This window comes from Boleophthalmus pectinirostris, unplaced genomic scaffold (genome assembly GCF_026225935.1).
Source record: "Boleophthalmus pectinirostris isolate CB_2022bp ecotype Guang Dong unplaced genomic scaffold, ASM2622593v1 HiC_scaffold_2, whole genome shotgun sequence".
NCBI classification, from domain to species: Eukaryota; Metazoa; Chordata; class Actinopteri; order Gobiiformes; family Gobiidae; genus Boleophthalmus; species Boleophthalmus pectinirostris.
In genome coordinates this window covers 23,666,959-23,684,110 of record NW_026571152.1, presented here as the reverse complement: position 1 = coordinate 23,684,110, position 17,152 = coordinate 23,666,959, and the positions used below count along the sequence as shown (strand labels likewise).

Here is a 17,152-nt window from a genome sequence, read left to right as displayed (position 1 = left end):
AAAGGGTAGGTGAAATCAACAACCCCACATACAGCGATCAGATTTGTAGTATGTAATAATAAATGAATAATTTATTTAAAACCCCAAATAATTTACCAGGTTTGAATTCTTGGCCATCATATTTGCAGACACATCCTTTTGGTGTTGTAGTCGACTGTTGAGGAGTAGTGGCTGGAGTAGTGGTAGTGGTAGGTGTAGTAGTAGAGGTAGTAGTAGGAGTAGTAGTAGTGGTCAGAGAAGTAGTAGTGGTAGGTGTAGTAGTAGGGGTAGTGGAAGGAGTAGGAGTAGTGGTAGAGGTAATGGTAGTGGTAGATGTAGGAGTAGTGGTAGTGGTAGGAGTGGTAGTAGTGGTAGGAGTAGTAGCAGTGGTAGTGGTAAGAGTAGTAGTAGGGGTAGTGGAAGTGGTAGTAGTAGGAGTAGTAGTAGGGGTAGGTGAGGGAGTTGTTGGACAAACACAACACCCAACACGTATTTCATAGTCATAACATTTTGCTATTAGATCCTGCTCATTGTTATTACAGATCAGGCCAACACTAACATCGCATGTAACTTTTTGATCTGCCTCTTCTGGTGTTTTTTGAGTTTTTTTATCTCTGCACTGTATTTCAAGGTTTTTACTGCAATACTGTTCCACATCTGTATTTGTAATATTTGGTAATGTTTCGTGATCACCGTCACTCAATTCATCAGCAGGATAGTTATCATTTTTCCATTTTGTCCAATAACATTTGAGATCAGAGCAAGTTGTTGTGGTTGAGACGGTAGAAGTAGTGGTAGGAGTAGTGGTAGGAGTAGTAGTAGGAGTAGTAGTAGTGGTAGGAGTAGTGGTAGGAGTAGTGGTAGTGGTAGGTGTAGTAATAGGAGTAGTAGTAGTGGTAGGAGTTGTGGTAGGAGTAGTAGTAGTGGTAGGTGAATGTTGACCGCCTGGTGTCGCTTTTGTACCTGTAATAACTTCTGGTGTAGTAGTAGTAGAGGTAGAGGTAGAAGTAGTGGAGGGAGTAGTGGTACTGGTAGGAGTAGGGGTAGGGGTAGTGGTAGGAGTAGTGGTAGGGGTAGTAGTAGTGGTAGTGGAAGGAGTAGGGGTAGGAGTAGTAGTAGTGGTAGTAGTAGTGGTAGTGGTAGTGGTAAGTGTAGTAGTAGGGGTGGTGGAAGGAGTAGGAGTAGTGGTAGAAGTAATGGTAGTGGTAGACGTAGGGGTAGTGGTAGTGGTAGGAGTAGTAGTAGTGGTAGGAGTAGTAGTAGTGGTAGGAGTAGTAGTAGTGGTAGTGGTAGGAGTAGTAGTAGTGGTAGGAGTAGTAGTAGTGGTAGGTGAATGTTGATGGCCTGGTGTCGCTTTTGTACCTGTAATAACTTCTGGTGTAGTAGTAGTAGAGGTAGAAGTAGTGGAGGGAGTAGTGGTACTGGTAGGAGTAGGGGTAGTGGTAGGAGTAGTGGTAGTGGTAGATGTAGGGGTAGTGGTAGTGGTAGGAGTAGTAGTAGTGGTAGGAGTAGTAGTAGGGGTAGATGTAGTAGTAGGGGTAGTGGAAGGAGTAGGAGTAGGGGTAGAAGTAATGGTAGTGGTAGACGTAGGGGTAGTGGTAGTGGTAGGAGTAGTAGTAGTGGTAGGAGTAGTAGTAGTGGTAGTGGTAGGAGTAGTAGTAGTGGTAGGAGTAGTAGTAGTGGTAGTGGTAGGAGTAGTAGTAGGGGTAATGGAAGTGGTAGTGGTAGGTGTAGTAGTAGGGGTAGAGGAAGGAGTAGTAGTGGTAGTAGTAGGAGTAGTAGTAGGGGTAGGTGAGGGAGTTGTTGGACAAACACAACACCCAACACGTATTTCATAGTCATAACATTTTGGTACTAGATCCTGCTCATTGTTATTACAGATCAGGCCAACACTAACATTGCATGTAACTTTTTGATCTGCCTCTTCTGCTGTTTTTTTGAGTTTCTTTATCTCTGCACTGTATTTCAAGGTCTTTACTGCAATACTGTTCCACATCTGTATTTGTAATATTTGGTAATGTTTCGTGATCACCGTCACTCAATCCATCATCAGGATAGTTATCATTTTTCCATTTTGTCCAATAACATTTGAGATCAGAGCAAGTTGTTGTGGTTGAGACGGTAGAAGTAGTGGTAGGAGTAGTGGTAGGAGTAGTAGTAGTGGTAGGAGTAGAGGTAGGAGTAGTAGTAGGAGTAGTAGTAGTAGTGGTAGGAGTAGTGGTAGTGGTAGGTGTAGTAGTAGAGGTAGTAATAGGAGTAGTAGTAGTGGTCAGAGTAGTAGTAGTGGTAGGTGTAGTAGTAGGGGTAGTGGAAGGAGTAGGAGTAGTGGTAGAAGTAATGGTAGTGGTAGGAGTAGTAGTAGTGGTAGGAGTAGTGGTAGTGGTAGGAGTAGTAGTAGGGGTAATGGAAGTGGTAGTGGTAGGTGTAGTAGTAGGGGTAGTGGAAGGAGTAGTAGTGGTAGTAGTAGGAGTAGTAGTAGGGGTAGGTGAGGGAGTTGTTGGACAAACACAACACCCAACACGTATTTCATAGTCATAACATTTTGGTACTAGATCCTGCTCATTGTTATTACAGATCAGGCCAACACTAACATTGCATGTAACTTTTTGATCTGCCTCTTCTGCTGTTTTTTGAGTTTCTTTATCTCTGCACTGTATTTCAAGGTCTTTACTGCAATACTGTTCCACATCTGTATTTGTAATATTTGGTAATGTTTCGTGATCACCGTCACTCAATCCATCATCAGGATAGTTATCATTTTTCCATTTTGTCCAATAACATTTGAGATCAGAGCAAGTTGTTGTGGTTGAGACGGTAGAAGTAGTGGTAGGAGTAGTGGTAGGAGTAGTAGTAGTGGTAGGAGTAGAGGTAGGAGTAGTAGTAGGAGTAGTAGTAGTAGTGGTAGGAGTAGTGGTAGTGGTAGGTGTAGTAGTAGAGGTAGTAATAGGAGTAGTAGTAGTGGTCAGAGTAGTAGTAGTGGTAGGTGTAGTAGTAGGGGTAGTGGAAGGAGTAGGAGTAGTGGTAGAAGTAATGGTAGTGGTAGGAGTAGTAGTAGTGGTAGGAGTAGTGGTAGTGGTAGGAGTAGTAGTAGGGGTAATGGAAGTGGTAGTGGTAGGTGTAGTAGTAGGGGTAGTGGAAGGAGTAGTAGTGGTAGTAGTAGGAGTAGTAGTAGGGGTAGGTGAGGGAGTTGTTGGACAAACACAACACCCAACACGTATTTCATAGTCATAACATTTTGGTACTAGATCCTGCTCATTGTTATTACAGATCAGGCCAACACTAACATTGCATGTAACTTTTTGATCTGCCTCTTCTGCTGTTTTTTGAGTTTCTTTATCTCTGCACTGTATTTCAAGGTCTTTACTGCAATACTGTTCCACATCTGTATTTGTAATATTTGGTAATGTTTTCGTGATCACCGTCACTCAATCCATCATCAGGATAGTTATCATTTTTCCATTTTGTCCAATAACATTTGAGATCAGAGCAAGTTGTTGTGGTTGAGACGGTAGAAAGTAGTGGTAGGAGTAGTGGTAGGAGTAGTAGTAGTGGTAGGAGTAGAGGTAGGAGTAGTAGTAGGAGTAGTAGTAGTAGTGGTAGGAGTAGTGGTAGTGGTAGGTGTAGTAGTAGAGGTAGTAATAGGAGTAGTAGTAGTGGTCAGAGTAGTAGTAGTGGTAGGTGTAGTAGTAGGGGTAGTGGAAGGAGTAGGAGTAGTGGTAGAAGTAATGGTAGTGGTAGGAGTAGTAGTAGTGGTAGGAGTAGTGGTAGTGGTAGGAGTAGTAGTAGGGGTAATGGAAGTGGTAGTGGTAGGTGTAGTAGTAGGGGTAGTGGAAGGAGTAGTAGTGGTAGTAGTAGGAGTAGTAGTAGGGGTAGGTGAGGGAGTTGTTGGACAAACACAACACCCAACACGTATTTCATAGTCATAACATTTTGGTACTAGATCCTGCTCATTGTTATTACAGATCAGGCCAACACTAACATTGCATGTAACTTTTTGATCTGCCTCTTCTGCTGTTTTTTGAGTTTCTTTATCTCTGCACTGTATTTCAAGGTCTTTACTGCAATACTGTTCCACATCTGTATTTGTAATATTTGGTAATGTTTCGTGATCACCGTCACTCAATCCATCATCAGGATAGTTATCATTTTTCCATTTTGTCCAATAACATTTGAGATCAGAGCAAGTTGTTGTGGTTGAGACGGTAGAGTAGTAGTGGTAGGAGTAGTAGTAGTAGTAGTGTAGGAGTAGAGGTAGGAGTAGTAGTAGGAGTAGTAGTAGTAGTGGTAGGAGTAGTGGTAGTGGTAGGTGTAGTAGTAGAGAGGTAGTAATAGGAGTAGTAGTAGTGGTCAGAGTAGTAGTAGTGGTAGGTGTAGTAGTAGGGGTAGTGGAAGGAGTAGGAGTAGTGGTAGAAGTAATGGTAGTGGTAGGAGTAGTAGTAGTGGTAGGAGTAGTGGTAGTGGTAGGAGTAGTAGTAGGGGTAATGGAAGTGGTAGTGGTAGGTGTAGTAGTAGGGGTAGTGGAAGGAGTAGTAGTGGTAGTAGTAGGAGTAGTAGTAGGGGTAGGTGAGGGAGTTGTTGGACAAACACAACACCCAACACGTATTTCATAGTCATAACATTTTGGTACTAGATCCTGCTCATTGTTATTACAGATCAGGCCAACACTAACATTGCATGTAACTTTTTGATCTGCCTCTTCTGCTGTTTTTTTGAGTTTCTTTATCTCTGCACTGTATTTCAAGGTCTTTACTGCAATACTGTTCCACATCTGTATTTGTAATATTTGGTAATGTTTCGTGATCACCGTCACTCAATCCATCATCAGGATAGTTATCATTTTTCCATTTTGTCCAATAACATTTGAGATCAGAGCAAGTTGTTGTGGTTGAGACGGTAGAAGTAGTGGTAGGAGTAGTGGTAGGAGTAGTAGTAGTGGTAGGAGTAGAGGTAGGAGTAGTAGTAGGAGTAGTAGTAGTAGTGGTAGGAGTAGTGGTAGTGGTAGGTGTAGTAGTAGAGGTAGTAATAGGAGTAGTAGTAGTGGTCAGAGTAGTAGTAGTGGTAGGTGTAGTAGTAGGGGTAGTGGAAGGAGTAGGAGTAGTGGTAGAAGTAATGGTAGTGGTAGGAGTAGTAGTAGTGGTAGGAGTAGTGGTAGTGGTAGGAGTAGTAGTAGGGGTAATGGAAGTGGTAGTGGTAGGTGTAGTAGTAGGGGTAGTGGAAGGAGTAGTAGTGGTAGTAGTAGGAGTAGTAGTAGGGGTAGGTGAGGGAGTTGTTGGACAAACACAACACCCAACACGTATTTCATAGTCATAACATTTTGGTACTAGATCCTGCTCATTGTTATTACAGATCAGGCCAACACTAACATTGCATGTAACTTTTTGATCTGCCTCTTCTGCTGTTTTTTGAGTTTCTTTATCTCTGCACTGTATTTCAAGGTCTTTACTGCAATACTGTTCCACATCTGTATTTGTAATATTTGGTAATGTTTCGTGATCACCGTCACTCAATCCATCATCAGGATAGTTATCATTTTTCCATTTTGTCCAATAACATTTGAGATCAGAGCAAGTTGTTGTGGTTGAGACGGTAGAAGTAGTGGTAGGAGTAGTAGTAGTGGTAGGAGTAGAGGTAGGAGAAATAGTAGGAGTAGTAGTAGTAGTGTAGGAGTAGTGGTAGTGGTAGGTGTAGTAGTAGAGGTAGTAATAGGAGTAGTAGTAGTGGTCAGAGTAGTAGTAGTGGTAGGTGTAGTAGTAGGGGTAGTGGAAGGAGTAGGAGTAGTGGTAGAAGTAATGGTAGTGGTAGGAGTAGTAGTAGTGGTAGGAGTAGTGGTAGTGGTAGGAGTAGTAGTAGGGGTAATGGAAGTGGTAGTGGTAGGTGTAGTAGTAGGGGTAGTGGAAGGAGTAGTAGTGGTAGTAGTAGGAGTAGTAGTAGGGTAGGTGAGGGAGTTGTTGGACAAACACAACACCCAACACGTATTTCATAGTCATAACATTTTGGTACTAGATCCTGCTCATTGTTATTACAGATCAGGCCAACACTAACATTGCATGTAACTTTTTGATCTGCCTCTTCTGCTGTTTTTTGAGTTTCTTTATCTCTGCACTGTATTTCAAGGTCTTTACTGCAATACTGTTCCACATCTGTATTTGTAATATTTTGGTAATGTTTCGTGATCACCGTCACTCAATCCATCATCAGGATAGTTATCATTTTTCCATTTTGTCCAATAACATTTGAGATCAGAGCAAGTTGTTGTGGTTGAGACGGTAGAAGTAGTGGTAGGAGTAGTAGTAGTGGTAGGAGTAGAGGTAGGAGTAGTAGTAGGAGTAGTAGTAGTAGTGGTAGGAGTAGTGGTAGTGGTAGGTGTAGTAGTAGAGGTAGTAATAGGAGTAGTAGTAGTGGTCAGAGTAGTAGTAGTGGTAGGTGTAGTAGTAGGGGTAGTGGAAGGAGTAGGAGTAGTGGTAGAAGTAATGGTAGTGGTAGGAGTAGTAGTAGTGGTAGGAGTAGTGGTAGTGGTAGGAGTAGTAGTAGGGGTAATGGAAGTGGTAGTGGTAGGTGTAGTAGTAGGGGTAGTGGAAGGAGTAGTAGTGGTAGTAGTAGGAGTAGTAGTAGGGGTAGGTGAGGGAGTTGTTGGACAAACACAACACCCAACACGTATTTCATAGTCATAACATTTTGGTACTAGATCCTGCTCATTGTTATTACAGATCAGGCCAACACTAACATTGCATGTAACTTTTTGATCTGCCTCTTCTGCTGTTTTTTGAGTTTCTTTATCTCTGCACTGTATTTCAAGGTCTTTACTGCAATACTGTTCCACATCTGTATTTGTAATATTTGGTAATGTTTCGTGATCACCGTCACTCAATCCATCATCAGGATAGTTATCATTTTTCCATTTTGTCCAATAACATTTGAGATCAGAGCAAGTTGTTGTGGTTGAGACGGTAGAAGTAGTGGTAGGAGTAGTGGTAGGAGTAGTGGTAGTGGTAGGTGTAGTGGTAGGAGTAGTAGTAGTGGTAGGAGTAGTGGTAGTGGTAGGTGTAGTAGTAGAGGTAGTAGTAGGAGTAGTGGTAGTGGTAGGTGTAGTAGTAGAGGTAGTGGTAGGAGTAGTGGTAGGAGTAGTGGTAGTAGTAGTGGAAGGAGTAGTAGTAGGAGTAGGAGTAGTGGTTGTAGTCGTGGAAGGAGTAGTAGTAGGAGTAGGAGTAGTGGTAGTAGTCGTGGAAGGAGTAGTAATAGGAGTAGTAGGAGGAATAGTAGTGGTAGTGGTAGTCACCCCACATTCTGACTTGCACTTCATATCATCTTCATCCAAATACGGTCTGTCTTCAGGGCAATGTGGATAGCAGCCTTAAAAATAAAAATGCTTCTTAAATATGCAGGAACCTCAAAATAGGTCATAATTTGCATATCCTTTAACCAAAACATCAATGCTAAAATTAATTGTTGCTCTACCTTCTAATGCTGGAATTTCATTGTAACACTCTCCAGAGGGATTCTTGCATGTTTTCATACAAATTGTTCCGCAAGGCTCATAGTGCCATTCACAATGTCCATCAGAGTTGTAGTAATCACAGAACAGAGCTAATGGAGTTGGCCAGAAGAAATAATGTGAACTTTATGAACCATAAAATACTGTATATTATACTATATTAATTTGCAGTTGATCTAAATGGGATCAACTCACGGCAGATAGTGGGGGTTCTCCATTTCACACACACTCCTGCTTTGTTACATGCTGCAGCATAAGCAGCAACAGCAGAGCAGAAACAGTCACAGTCACCTCCTGTACTGCACCCACAAGTGTCTTTCTCACAGGAATCATAATATTCTTGAGGTTCAACCTTTTACAAAGAAATCACTCAAATTGAATCTCTGTTAATACAATCAATGATAATTACAGCTATAATTTTAGTCAAATATATAGTGTATAGACCTGACATGAAAGTTGTCTGGAATTAATTATGAATTTTTATGAATCATATTTATAACATTAGAGGTCTTACCCGTTTATGGCATTCCTTGAAAACAGAGCTGAGTATGATGCTGCAGTGTTTTGGCCCATGCGTGCCTATGTGAGTATAGATCACAGGAACTATTTAATGGCTTTGCATCTTCACAAGTTGGTAACATTTTCCAGCTGTTTCCAAAATCAGTCGCCGTCATCAGATTGTCATTTGATCTGGAGATCAATTCTGTATTTATGTTTCCATCAAAATTTCCACAAAGACCACATACTTTTCCCTGAAACAAAATGTTTCCATTATATTATATATAAATACATTAATAATCACAGTACATTTGTATATTTTGTCACCTTGAATGCAGATTTAAGTTTCATCATGAGTGTTGTTTTCTTATTCCACATAAGCACAATGCCATTTTTGGCCTCAATTACAAGATAAATGCCAACTACGTGGATCTTATATGGTATTTCCTCTTCTGTTCTTTCAGGTATTTTGACACTTTCTTCTCCAAGTTCAATTGTGTTGTTCTGAAACACACACACACACACACACACACACACGTAATTTATCAGCAATTCTCAATAAACATTACAGTTTTGGCTCAGTTCAAAATGAGATCATACATATTAAGGGGCATTCCAATAATAATTCAAATTTAAACACTTATTGTTAGAGATTTGAAATAATTTACCCCTAGAAATAGGTTTACTGTGAAGCAGTCACCCTCTGATGATTCACATGGGTGGTTCCTAATCAAAACTCTGAAAGTGCCTTTCCCATTATTTTCACAATAATCCTGTATGAAAAAAAGAAGTTACTTTACCTTGCAAAGAATAGTGTGTGTATTTGTCACATTTAATATTGAAATTGTAACTTTGTAAATTACAGTACCTGTGCAAAAATGTAGTTACAGTGTCCCCTGAAAAAGAACCTCCTTTGGTCAAATGTGATGTAATTGCCTTCTCCATAGAGAGTGCAGATACCATCACACACTTCATCAGTGCAGTCCCATTCTCGACCTTGGCAGGTGCTATTTTAAGACAATAATATAATTTAGGTTACTTGGAAGAATTACACAGAATTGTAATTGTAAAACACACAGTTGTGTGTGTAAAAAGAGCCATATATGATGTTGTAATTACCAGGTATTGCAGTCCACTTTGATTGTCTCTCCACGCTCATACTCAACACCTCCGTGCGTGCAAGGGCAGTCTTTCTCCTTGATGCAATTCCCTTTTCCATTATTCACTAGACCAGGGGGACACACACAGCCTGACTCACAACGTTTACTCATCTGTCAAATATGAAAAAAGAATTCAAAACTGCTCCAATTAACAACATTAAAAAACAATTTGTTCTTATTACACAATTGTTGTCGAGTGTTTGACATGTCTTTTGGCACTCTACTCCTCTTGCACTTGGATTGGCTTTATCGCATTTGAAAAAATGCATGGGAGGTTTGCATTCTAAAAGATACATTTTAACAAGTACATTAATTTTGGTCTATTATTTGATATGAAAAATGTGAAGTATGTACCTGATCTCCCTGGATGGCCCTTTTTTTTCCCTTCACATTCAAGTCTTCCATTTTTGCATTTGCTGGCCAAAAACTCTTATCAATCTTTTTTGTAATTTTAGCATTATTTCATCAGATGTAGATTTAGAAAAAAACTCACCATCTTCTTTCCAATCCATTCTTTGATGTTGTATACTGTCCATTATGCCAAATTTTATCTCCATCATAACAGGGACATTCGGAGGCAGACACACATTCATCATTGTCAGACAGGTACTCTCCCTCAGGGCAGCCACAGCCATCAACGGAAGTGAAGCTGATGCTACATGCTGGGTCAGGCTCACTGAGGTGGCGACAGGTACGACCACAGCTAGTCATCTGGTAGTCATACACAAAAGTTGTAGGGCAACCTTTTGTGTAGCTTTCTATAGAGTAAAAAGGTTGTTGTTACCAATAATGCCTTTGGGTTGCCAAAAGGGCAAAAGGGCAAAAGGGCCTATATTATGTTATTTTATGACCTATATGTTACAGTGTTGTTTCCTCATGATAACCATACTTGGAGTTGTGTTTTGTTACTTTCACGCATGTTTAGCACACAAATCCTGCATATTTTTATTTTGAGTTCTTTTTTCAAACTGAAAAAACACTGTCCAGCTCTTGATAATGTGGTGATACTTCCTGCGCTTTCACTGGCAGAGGAGGAAGTTGGAAAAACCTGGCAGACTCAAGTGTATGAGGGTATATTAGGAACTTCTGGCATAGCCCTCTGTTGGTGGCACCTTCAAATCAAAGCTCCTGGGAACACAGAGTCCAAGTGGACCATGTTCTCCATCTCCATTGTCAGTGCTACTGCTTGTAGATGGTGGTCTCTGGTGCCTGTCGGGGATGCAATCCCTGAACCCGGGGTGGATGCGAAAAGTAAGGGATGCTGTCAGGCTGAAAAAGGAGTCCTATCGGGTGTTGGCTCGTGGGACTCCTGAGGCAGCTGACAGGTACAAACAGGCCAGGAGTGCTGCAGCTCGAGTAATAGCAGAGGCAAAAAATCTGAGCCGGGAGGAGTTCAGGGAGGCTATGGAGGTGGACCATCTGTTGGCCTCAAAGAAATTTTGGCAAACTGTCTGACCCCTCAGGAGGGGGAAGCAGTGCTTCACCAACATGGTTTAAAGTGCGGGTGGAGAGCTGTTGACCTCGACTGGGGATGTTGTGAGAGGTCACAGGATCCCACCTCAGTCCCACCGTCATGTCTTCTGAGGAAGAAGCAGAGACTGGGGACTCAGAAGTAGACTCACCCATAACCCTAACATAGGCTCAAGTCACTGAGTTGGTGGCAAGCTCCTTGGTGGCAAGGCTCCTGGGGTGGATGAGATCTGTCCTGAGTATCTTAAGTCTCTGGATGTTGTGGGGCTGTCTTGGCTGACACGTCTCTGCAACATTGCGTGATGGACAGTACCTCTGAACTGGCAGGGGAGGACTGGAGGGGTCTCTCTGTTTAAGAAGGGGGACCGGAAGGTGTGTTCTAACTACAAGTGAAACACTCTCCTCAGCCTCCCTAGTAGGGTCTATTCCAGGGTACTGGAGAGGACCATTAGTTGAATTTCAGATTCAGGAGGAACAGTGTGGTTTTTGTCCTCTACACTCTCCATCGGGTGCTCGGGGGTTCATGTGAGTTTGCCCAAACAGTCCACATGTGCTTTGTGGATGTGGTCCCTGTATGGTCGGAGCACGAGCTGTATTTGCATTGCTGGCAGTATGTCAGACCTGTTCCTAGTGTATGTTGGACTCCACCAGGGTTGCCCGCCAGGTTTGCCCTTTTCAGGTTTTGTTCATTGTTTATATGGACAGAATTACTAGGCACAGCCAGGGCTCAGAGGGGTCTGGTTTGGGAACCACGGGATCTCATCTCTGCTGTTTGCAGATGATGTTGTCCTGTTGGCTCCATCAAACCAGGCCCTCCAACATGCACCGGGGCAGTTTGCAGCCAAGTGTGAAGTGACTGGGATGAAAATTAGCTCCTCCAAATCCAAGACCATGGTTCTCGACCAGAAAAAGGTGGCTTGCCCTCTGCAAGTGGGTAGAGAGTCCCTGCCTCAAGTGGAGGAGTTCAAGTATCTCTGGGTCTTGTTCACATGTGAGAGAAAGATGGAGTATGAGCTTGACAGGCAGATCAGTGCAGGAGGAGCAGTGTGGTTTTCGTCCTGACCACTCTATACTCTCCATCGAGTGCTCAAGGGTTCATATGAGTTTGCAGTGATGCGGTTGCTGTATCAGACTGTCGAGAGGAGGGCATGTGTTCTGAATGCCTCCTGGATGCCTCTCTGGGGCAGTGTTCTGGGAACATCCCACCAGGAGGAGGCCCGAGGAAGACCCAGGACACGCTGGAGAGACTGTCTCTTGTCCGGCCTGGGAATGCCTCTGGTGCCCCTCAGAAGAGCTGGAGGAAGTGTATGTGAAGAGGGAAGTCCGGGGCGGGGTAAAGTGGACGGAAATGAATGGATACTTGTGTGAATGAAAAAAAAACAAACGAAAAAAACCCCACAACTTTAGGTATGTTTGTGATGAGGTAACAACATTATAACATGGCTTCAAGCTCACAAGAGTAAATTTTGCATTATATATGACCTTCAAAATAATTTATTTAAGATATTCAAAATTATGTAGTACTCTCTTATGATTTATAAAATGGAAATCAAAGTGGTAAGTGCTATTAGGTAATTGCCACCCTAACAATCAAGTGCTACAGGAAACACTATAATAGGATATAATAAGCATATAAAAGTAATAACATATAATAACTGCATGTGATTTATATAGTACAGTTTTGTATATGCTTGTATCCAGTACTCACGGCACACTTGTTCCCTCCAATCTTTCACTTTAACTCCGGCAGCTGCACAAGCAAAGACATAAGAGGAAATGGCAGCACATAAAGCCTTCTCACTATTTTCAGATGCACAGGTGTCATAAATGCAAGTCTGTCAGCGAAAAAGACGAAAAAAAAATAAATTATCAACAGGAAACTTATAGTGAAATAATGAAACTTGGTTAAAAGAAACTGCACCATGTAAAAGAATAACTACAATAAATGCATTTAAATAAATTCAAATGTGATATTGTTAATAGTTTCTTGAACACATTTGTTGACTAAAATCACTGTTTACCTGCTTGTAGTAATCTGGGCTAATTGTCTGGTGGCATTTAGAAAAAACACTTTCTGGGTCTGTCAGCAACCCGCACCACTGGTTAGCAAATTTCTCTGTAACAAACATACATATTTGAAAAACTTTGTATATATGAAAGAGCTATTAAAAAAAAACCCATCAACTCCTGAAATCCTTCACACTAATATTATTTTTTACCTCTGTCTATACTCAAATCACAAGGTTTCCCCTGTACAATGTCCACATCTTTGCAGTTTTGGTCAGCCTTCCATTTGTTGCCAAACATCTCAGGTATTCCTTCGGGAGGTCCATTTGGAGGTGTAAAGTCATCACCACTGTCATCGTTAAAATTTCCACAAAGACCTAAACAAGATTTTATTAATTTAAAAGATTAATGTCAAGAGTACTGAGTGAATAATATTTAATGGGTCATCATCTAGGCATGATAATTCATCCAACTAACAGTTTTAACACATTTAAGAGTAAAAATACCTCTTAGTTTTCCTTTATTGGTTCTTGATGATTTAATGTAGATCTGCATAAATGGTTCAATCTGTATTTCAAGAGTAATCCCATAGATGGTGTAAGCTACTATGTAGAAGTTGGATGGCTGAAACACTGTCACCTCATCTATGATGTAAAGTATAGTTTTAGTTTTCATATGTAAAACTCTGCAAAAAAAGCATCAAAATGTGAGCAAGTAATTAAATCTTACCCATTACAAGAGGAAGTTTGGAAGGTTGTTTATTAAAAGTAACGCGACGGTCTTCAATAGTCAGCTTTCAATTAAAAAAAAAAAGATTGCACTAAATATCAGACATATACAAATAATGAAATGAGGATTGCAGTGTATGAATTATGCTTCTCTATTTTACCAAGGTTTTTGGCATCTGCACTGAGACAGAGGACAGACATGTAGAATGATCAGATTTTCCACATTTATAAAGATCACCAACAATACTAAATGTCCCATTGGATTCCTACAATTAACAAAATAATAATATATTACATTTTGTACATTTTACAAGTGCATACAATAATCCAGTGGATATTTTAGTTACACACCTTTGCCAAGGTGTAGGAGCACTCTCCATGAAAGGTATAGGTTTTATCATCAAATGTGGACACATGAGAGCCGCCCAGAATGGAACAGACAACAGGACACTCTTTATCTGTACATTCCCACTTTCCATTAATGCATGTGCTGTCAATGAATATCACTTATTTAATATCTTCTATTTACACAAATTATCAAACCATATACATCTATTATACTTACCATGTTTTACAGTTTTCTGAGTATGAGTTCCGGGGCTCGCCTTTGTGTTCACAGGAACATGAAGAGAGTGGAATACAGCCTTTACTGGTAATGTCATCCCAGACAGTGCCTTGTGTGAAATTATAACAAAGCATGTTAACAACTGAATGAAAAGAGATTTACATTATGTACATTATGTACATTATGACTACCAATGTTAATTAGCTAACAACATAGCTGTCATAGTATGCACAATAGGTCTTAGTTTGTAAACCCAAGTTCATATGACAATGTAAACATATCTTTATTGTTAATTGACAAAATAAAGTGGGTTAAAACATAATTCCAGAGTAAATAAAACATACCTAATGGACAAAAACATCCATCTATGCAGTGCTGGGTACACATTTTGCTGCTCTCTGGATAGCGACAGGTGTTCTTACAGGGGCTACCACACTCTCTGTACTCCATGTTGTGAGAACAGCTAGCTCCTATTAGGCCAAAATAAAAGAGGATTGCATCTAACAATTGCACAACTACTAAAATAACTACTACTATTGTTACTGTAAATGTAAAACAAGCAATACTGTACCACACTGGGTGCTCCTCCTCCAGTTGCCAGGCTGACCCCCTGCATGGGCACACTGACGGGAGAACTCAGACAGAGTTGCACACAGGGAGCTGCTGTTGTGGTTTTTATTATGGCATTGGTCCTTTTCACAGGCTTGAATGAATGACTCTGTGTCAACCAGATCAGTACAGGTGCGAAAGGGAAACTCTGATAGGACATTTGCACAAAAATCACCCTAAAGAGAAAATTAGACACTTCAGTTCTAAAACGTAGAAATGTGCTATGTGAACTATGCTGTGTTTAATCTTACCTTGGTGTCACATAGCTTCATGTCTGGGGACTGGATTTCCTTGCACTTGTTATTTGGGCCATCTATCTTCCAGGTTTGTCCATAGCTTTCAGGAGTCAAGGACATCCCCGTTTCTTAAATAAAATGTTGCAATTATTGTTCAGTAATACTATGATAAAAGTGTTTCATTACGGAAAATATTAAGGATTTTACCTGCACTGATGAGCTCACTCCGTATTCCATTGAAGTCACCACACAGACCACAAGTTTGATTTTGAAATTTTGGTTTTAACTCAACCTAAAACACAATGGTTATATTTACTTCTATGATGTTATGTAGTCTATCTATATAAGAAATGTGCAAGTGGCTTTAAACTTGGATCCCAGGTGACATTTATTCTGAACAATTCATTATCATTAAACATAGGTTCTGTCCACATTACAGAAATAGATGATTTCATAATTTCAGATGTAAGACAGGGACCTGTATAACTAGCCTATAGAAATTTTTTTTGAAAGAACAATCCCAACAGAAAATTCTTAAATGTTAAATGTATAATTATTTGTACTAGTTCAAAAAAATCTAACTATCACATCTTCTGAGGCATATGTAAAAAAAAACTAAACAAAAACAAATAAACAAACAAACAAACAAAAAAGTATATTTACAGAGAAGACACTGAAATTTGTGACAGTTTTTATTCATGCGAATATGCCCAATAATTACAGAGATATGAAACATAAACCAAGCGAAAATATCTGGAATCTGTTGTGATGTCAAGTGAACACGGCATATTAAGACTAACTATTCCATCCATTTATACTTGAGAACTCACCCAGAAAGCATCCTCTTCATTCCAGTAAGCCACCAGTCCCAACTCTGCCTCAATCTTTATATAGGCTCGCTCTTTTTTGATTGAAATTCCATCCTCACTGTGTGGCACTGTGACCCTATGCAGAACAAATGTTATGTATTAAAGTTAGGAAAACAGGTGACATCAAAGTATATGAAGACAACATGTAAACCAGACTTACGGCTGATCTTTGACCTTGATTGAGTTTTTGTACAGTTCCACATTGACACCATTCAGTTTCATCTCAACTTTTTGAAGACTGGGCTTCTGTAGATTCCTGTTTCGCTCCAGCTGAATGTTAAAAGTCTCATAGTTGTTTTTACAATGAGACGTAAAGACATAGTTGCAGGCAAATGGCAGCTGGAAAAAATCTCCATCGAAGGTCTTAAAATGGTGGTTTCCCCAAGTACTACAGATTGGGTTGTGAGAAGCCTTTACATCTGAATAATCAAAAATAATCGCAAATAAACCAACAAAATAACTAAAATAAGTATTTGAATTTAAACCAAAACACAAAACACAACTGTAACCATTTCTAAAACAGGGCTAAAACTGAAATTAATATGAACTATCTCCATATCAGGAACTTCCAAATACTTCTGAAAACACGCTGAAACCCAGTTACCACCATGGCTACAGTTTAATAAAATTACTTCCTTCACTTCCTCCACATTTGTAAGTAGCCCATGACTTATGACTTGAAATATGACTATGAACATACCTCTGATAATTGGGATCTGTGTAGCCACTGGCATGTACATCTCTAGACAAGGTAAAAACATTTTTAAAAAATACATAAAATGTCACTGTTTTATATGTTTTTCAAAAAAAAAAAAAAAAAACCTCTTTATTATTAGAATCATATTAAAAGAATAAATTTGGGCACTTACCATACATATCTGCCACGGCGAGTCCAAACCCCACAGTGAGCCATGGTAGGAACCACATAGTTCCTGTTCTCATGGTCCTGCACTAGTCTCAGCTGTACGGAGGGTTCCAACCAACTGGCTTTTATATAGGCCATCATTTGTTTGCTATCAAGGAGGGATAATAAAACAGGTGAAACTATAATAATAGTCTTGGTCATTGTTATTTTTACATTAAGAACCACACCTGCACTTTTGAAAATATCTCTATCATAACACATTAAATGATCCATGTATTTAGACATTCAAAACATGCATGTACATTTTTTTTTACACACTTATCAAACATATAGATTAGTAGGTATAGTGATGTATTCCCACTAACCCAAAGGTCTGCCATTCAAACCTCAAAGCAATAGATTTGTTATGTCCACAGCACAGCAGACCATTGAAAAAAATATTCCCCTGTATTCTGGTGCATTATAGATATGTTATTTTTTAGCAACTCGCTCTTTTGTGTCAGGGCCCCACACCGCCCCTAAATTTCTCTGCACTGCCCCAGTTGCTGGAAGGCCCAGAGGATATAAATGGCCGCAACATCTTACGTCAATATGTGTGAGCAGCAAATGGATATGTGTGTGTATATATATATATATATATATATATATATATATATATATATATATATATATAT

At 40.1% G+C, this 17,152-nt stretch overlaps 1 protein-coding gene across 1 annotated transcript in view; it reads right to left on the bottom strand.

The window, feature by feature from the left end:
- Positions 1-17,152, bottom strand: part of LOC110169697 (mucin-2) — a 38,999-nt gene that overhangs the window by 4,850 nt on the left and 16,997 nt on the right. Inside the window, 35 exon segments of the mRNA XM_055155879.1 lie at positions 97-1,788; positions 2,087-3,403; positions 3,466-4,177; positions 4,224-4,303; positions 4,306-4,683; positions 4,685-5,596; positions 5,638-5,950; positions 6,110-7,329; positions 7,435-7,563; positions 7,667-7,823; positions 7,986-8,037; positions 8,039-8,223; positions 8,297-8,473; positions 8,638-8,742; positions 8,838-8,976; positions 9,089-9,240; positions 9,312-9,412; positions 9,484-9,545; positions 9,623-9,887; positions 12,308-12,434; positions 12,621-12,715; positions 12,819-12,983; positions 13,113-13,250; positions 13,336-13,399; positions 13,496-13,600; positions 13,686-13,824; positions 13,900-14,008; positions 14,244-14,369; positions 14,471-14,684; positions 14,760-14,872; positions 14,952-15,036; positions 15,575-15,689; positions 15,774-16,032; positions 16,314-16,355; positions 16,483-16,564. Of these exon segments, the coding sequence (XP_055011854.1) occupies positions 97-1,788; positions 2,087-3,403; positions 3,466-4,177; positions 4,224-4,303; positions 4,306-4,683; positions 4,685-5,596; positions 5,638-5,950; positions 6,110-7,329; positions 7,435-7,563; positions 7,667-7,823; positions 7,986-8,037; positions 8,039-8,223; positions 8,297-8,473; positions 8,638-8,742; positions 8,838-8,976; positions 9,089-9,240; positions 9,312-9,412; positions 9,484-9,545; positions 9,623-9,887; positions 12,308-12,434; positions 12,621-12,715; positions 12,819-12,983; positions 13,113-13,250; positions 13,336-13,399; positions 13,496-13,600; positions 13,686-13,824; positions 13,900-14,008; positions 14,244-14,369; positions 14,471-14,684; positions 14,760-14,872; positions 14,952-15,036; positions 15,575-15,689; positions 15,774-16,032; positions 16,314-16,355; positions 16,483-16,564 (10,126 nt within the window).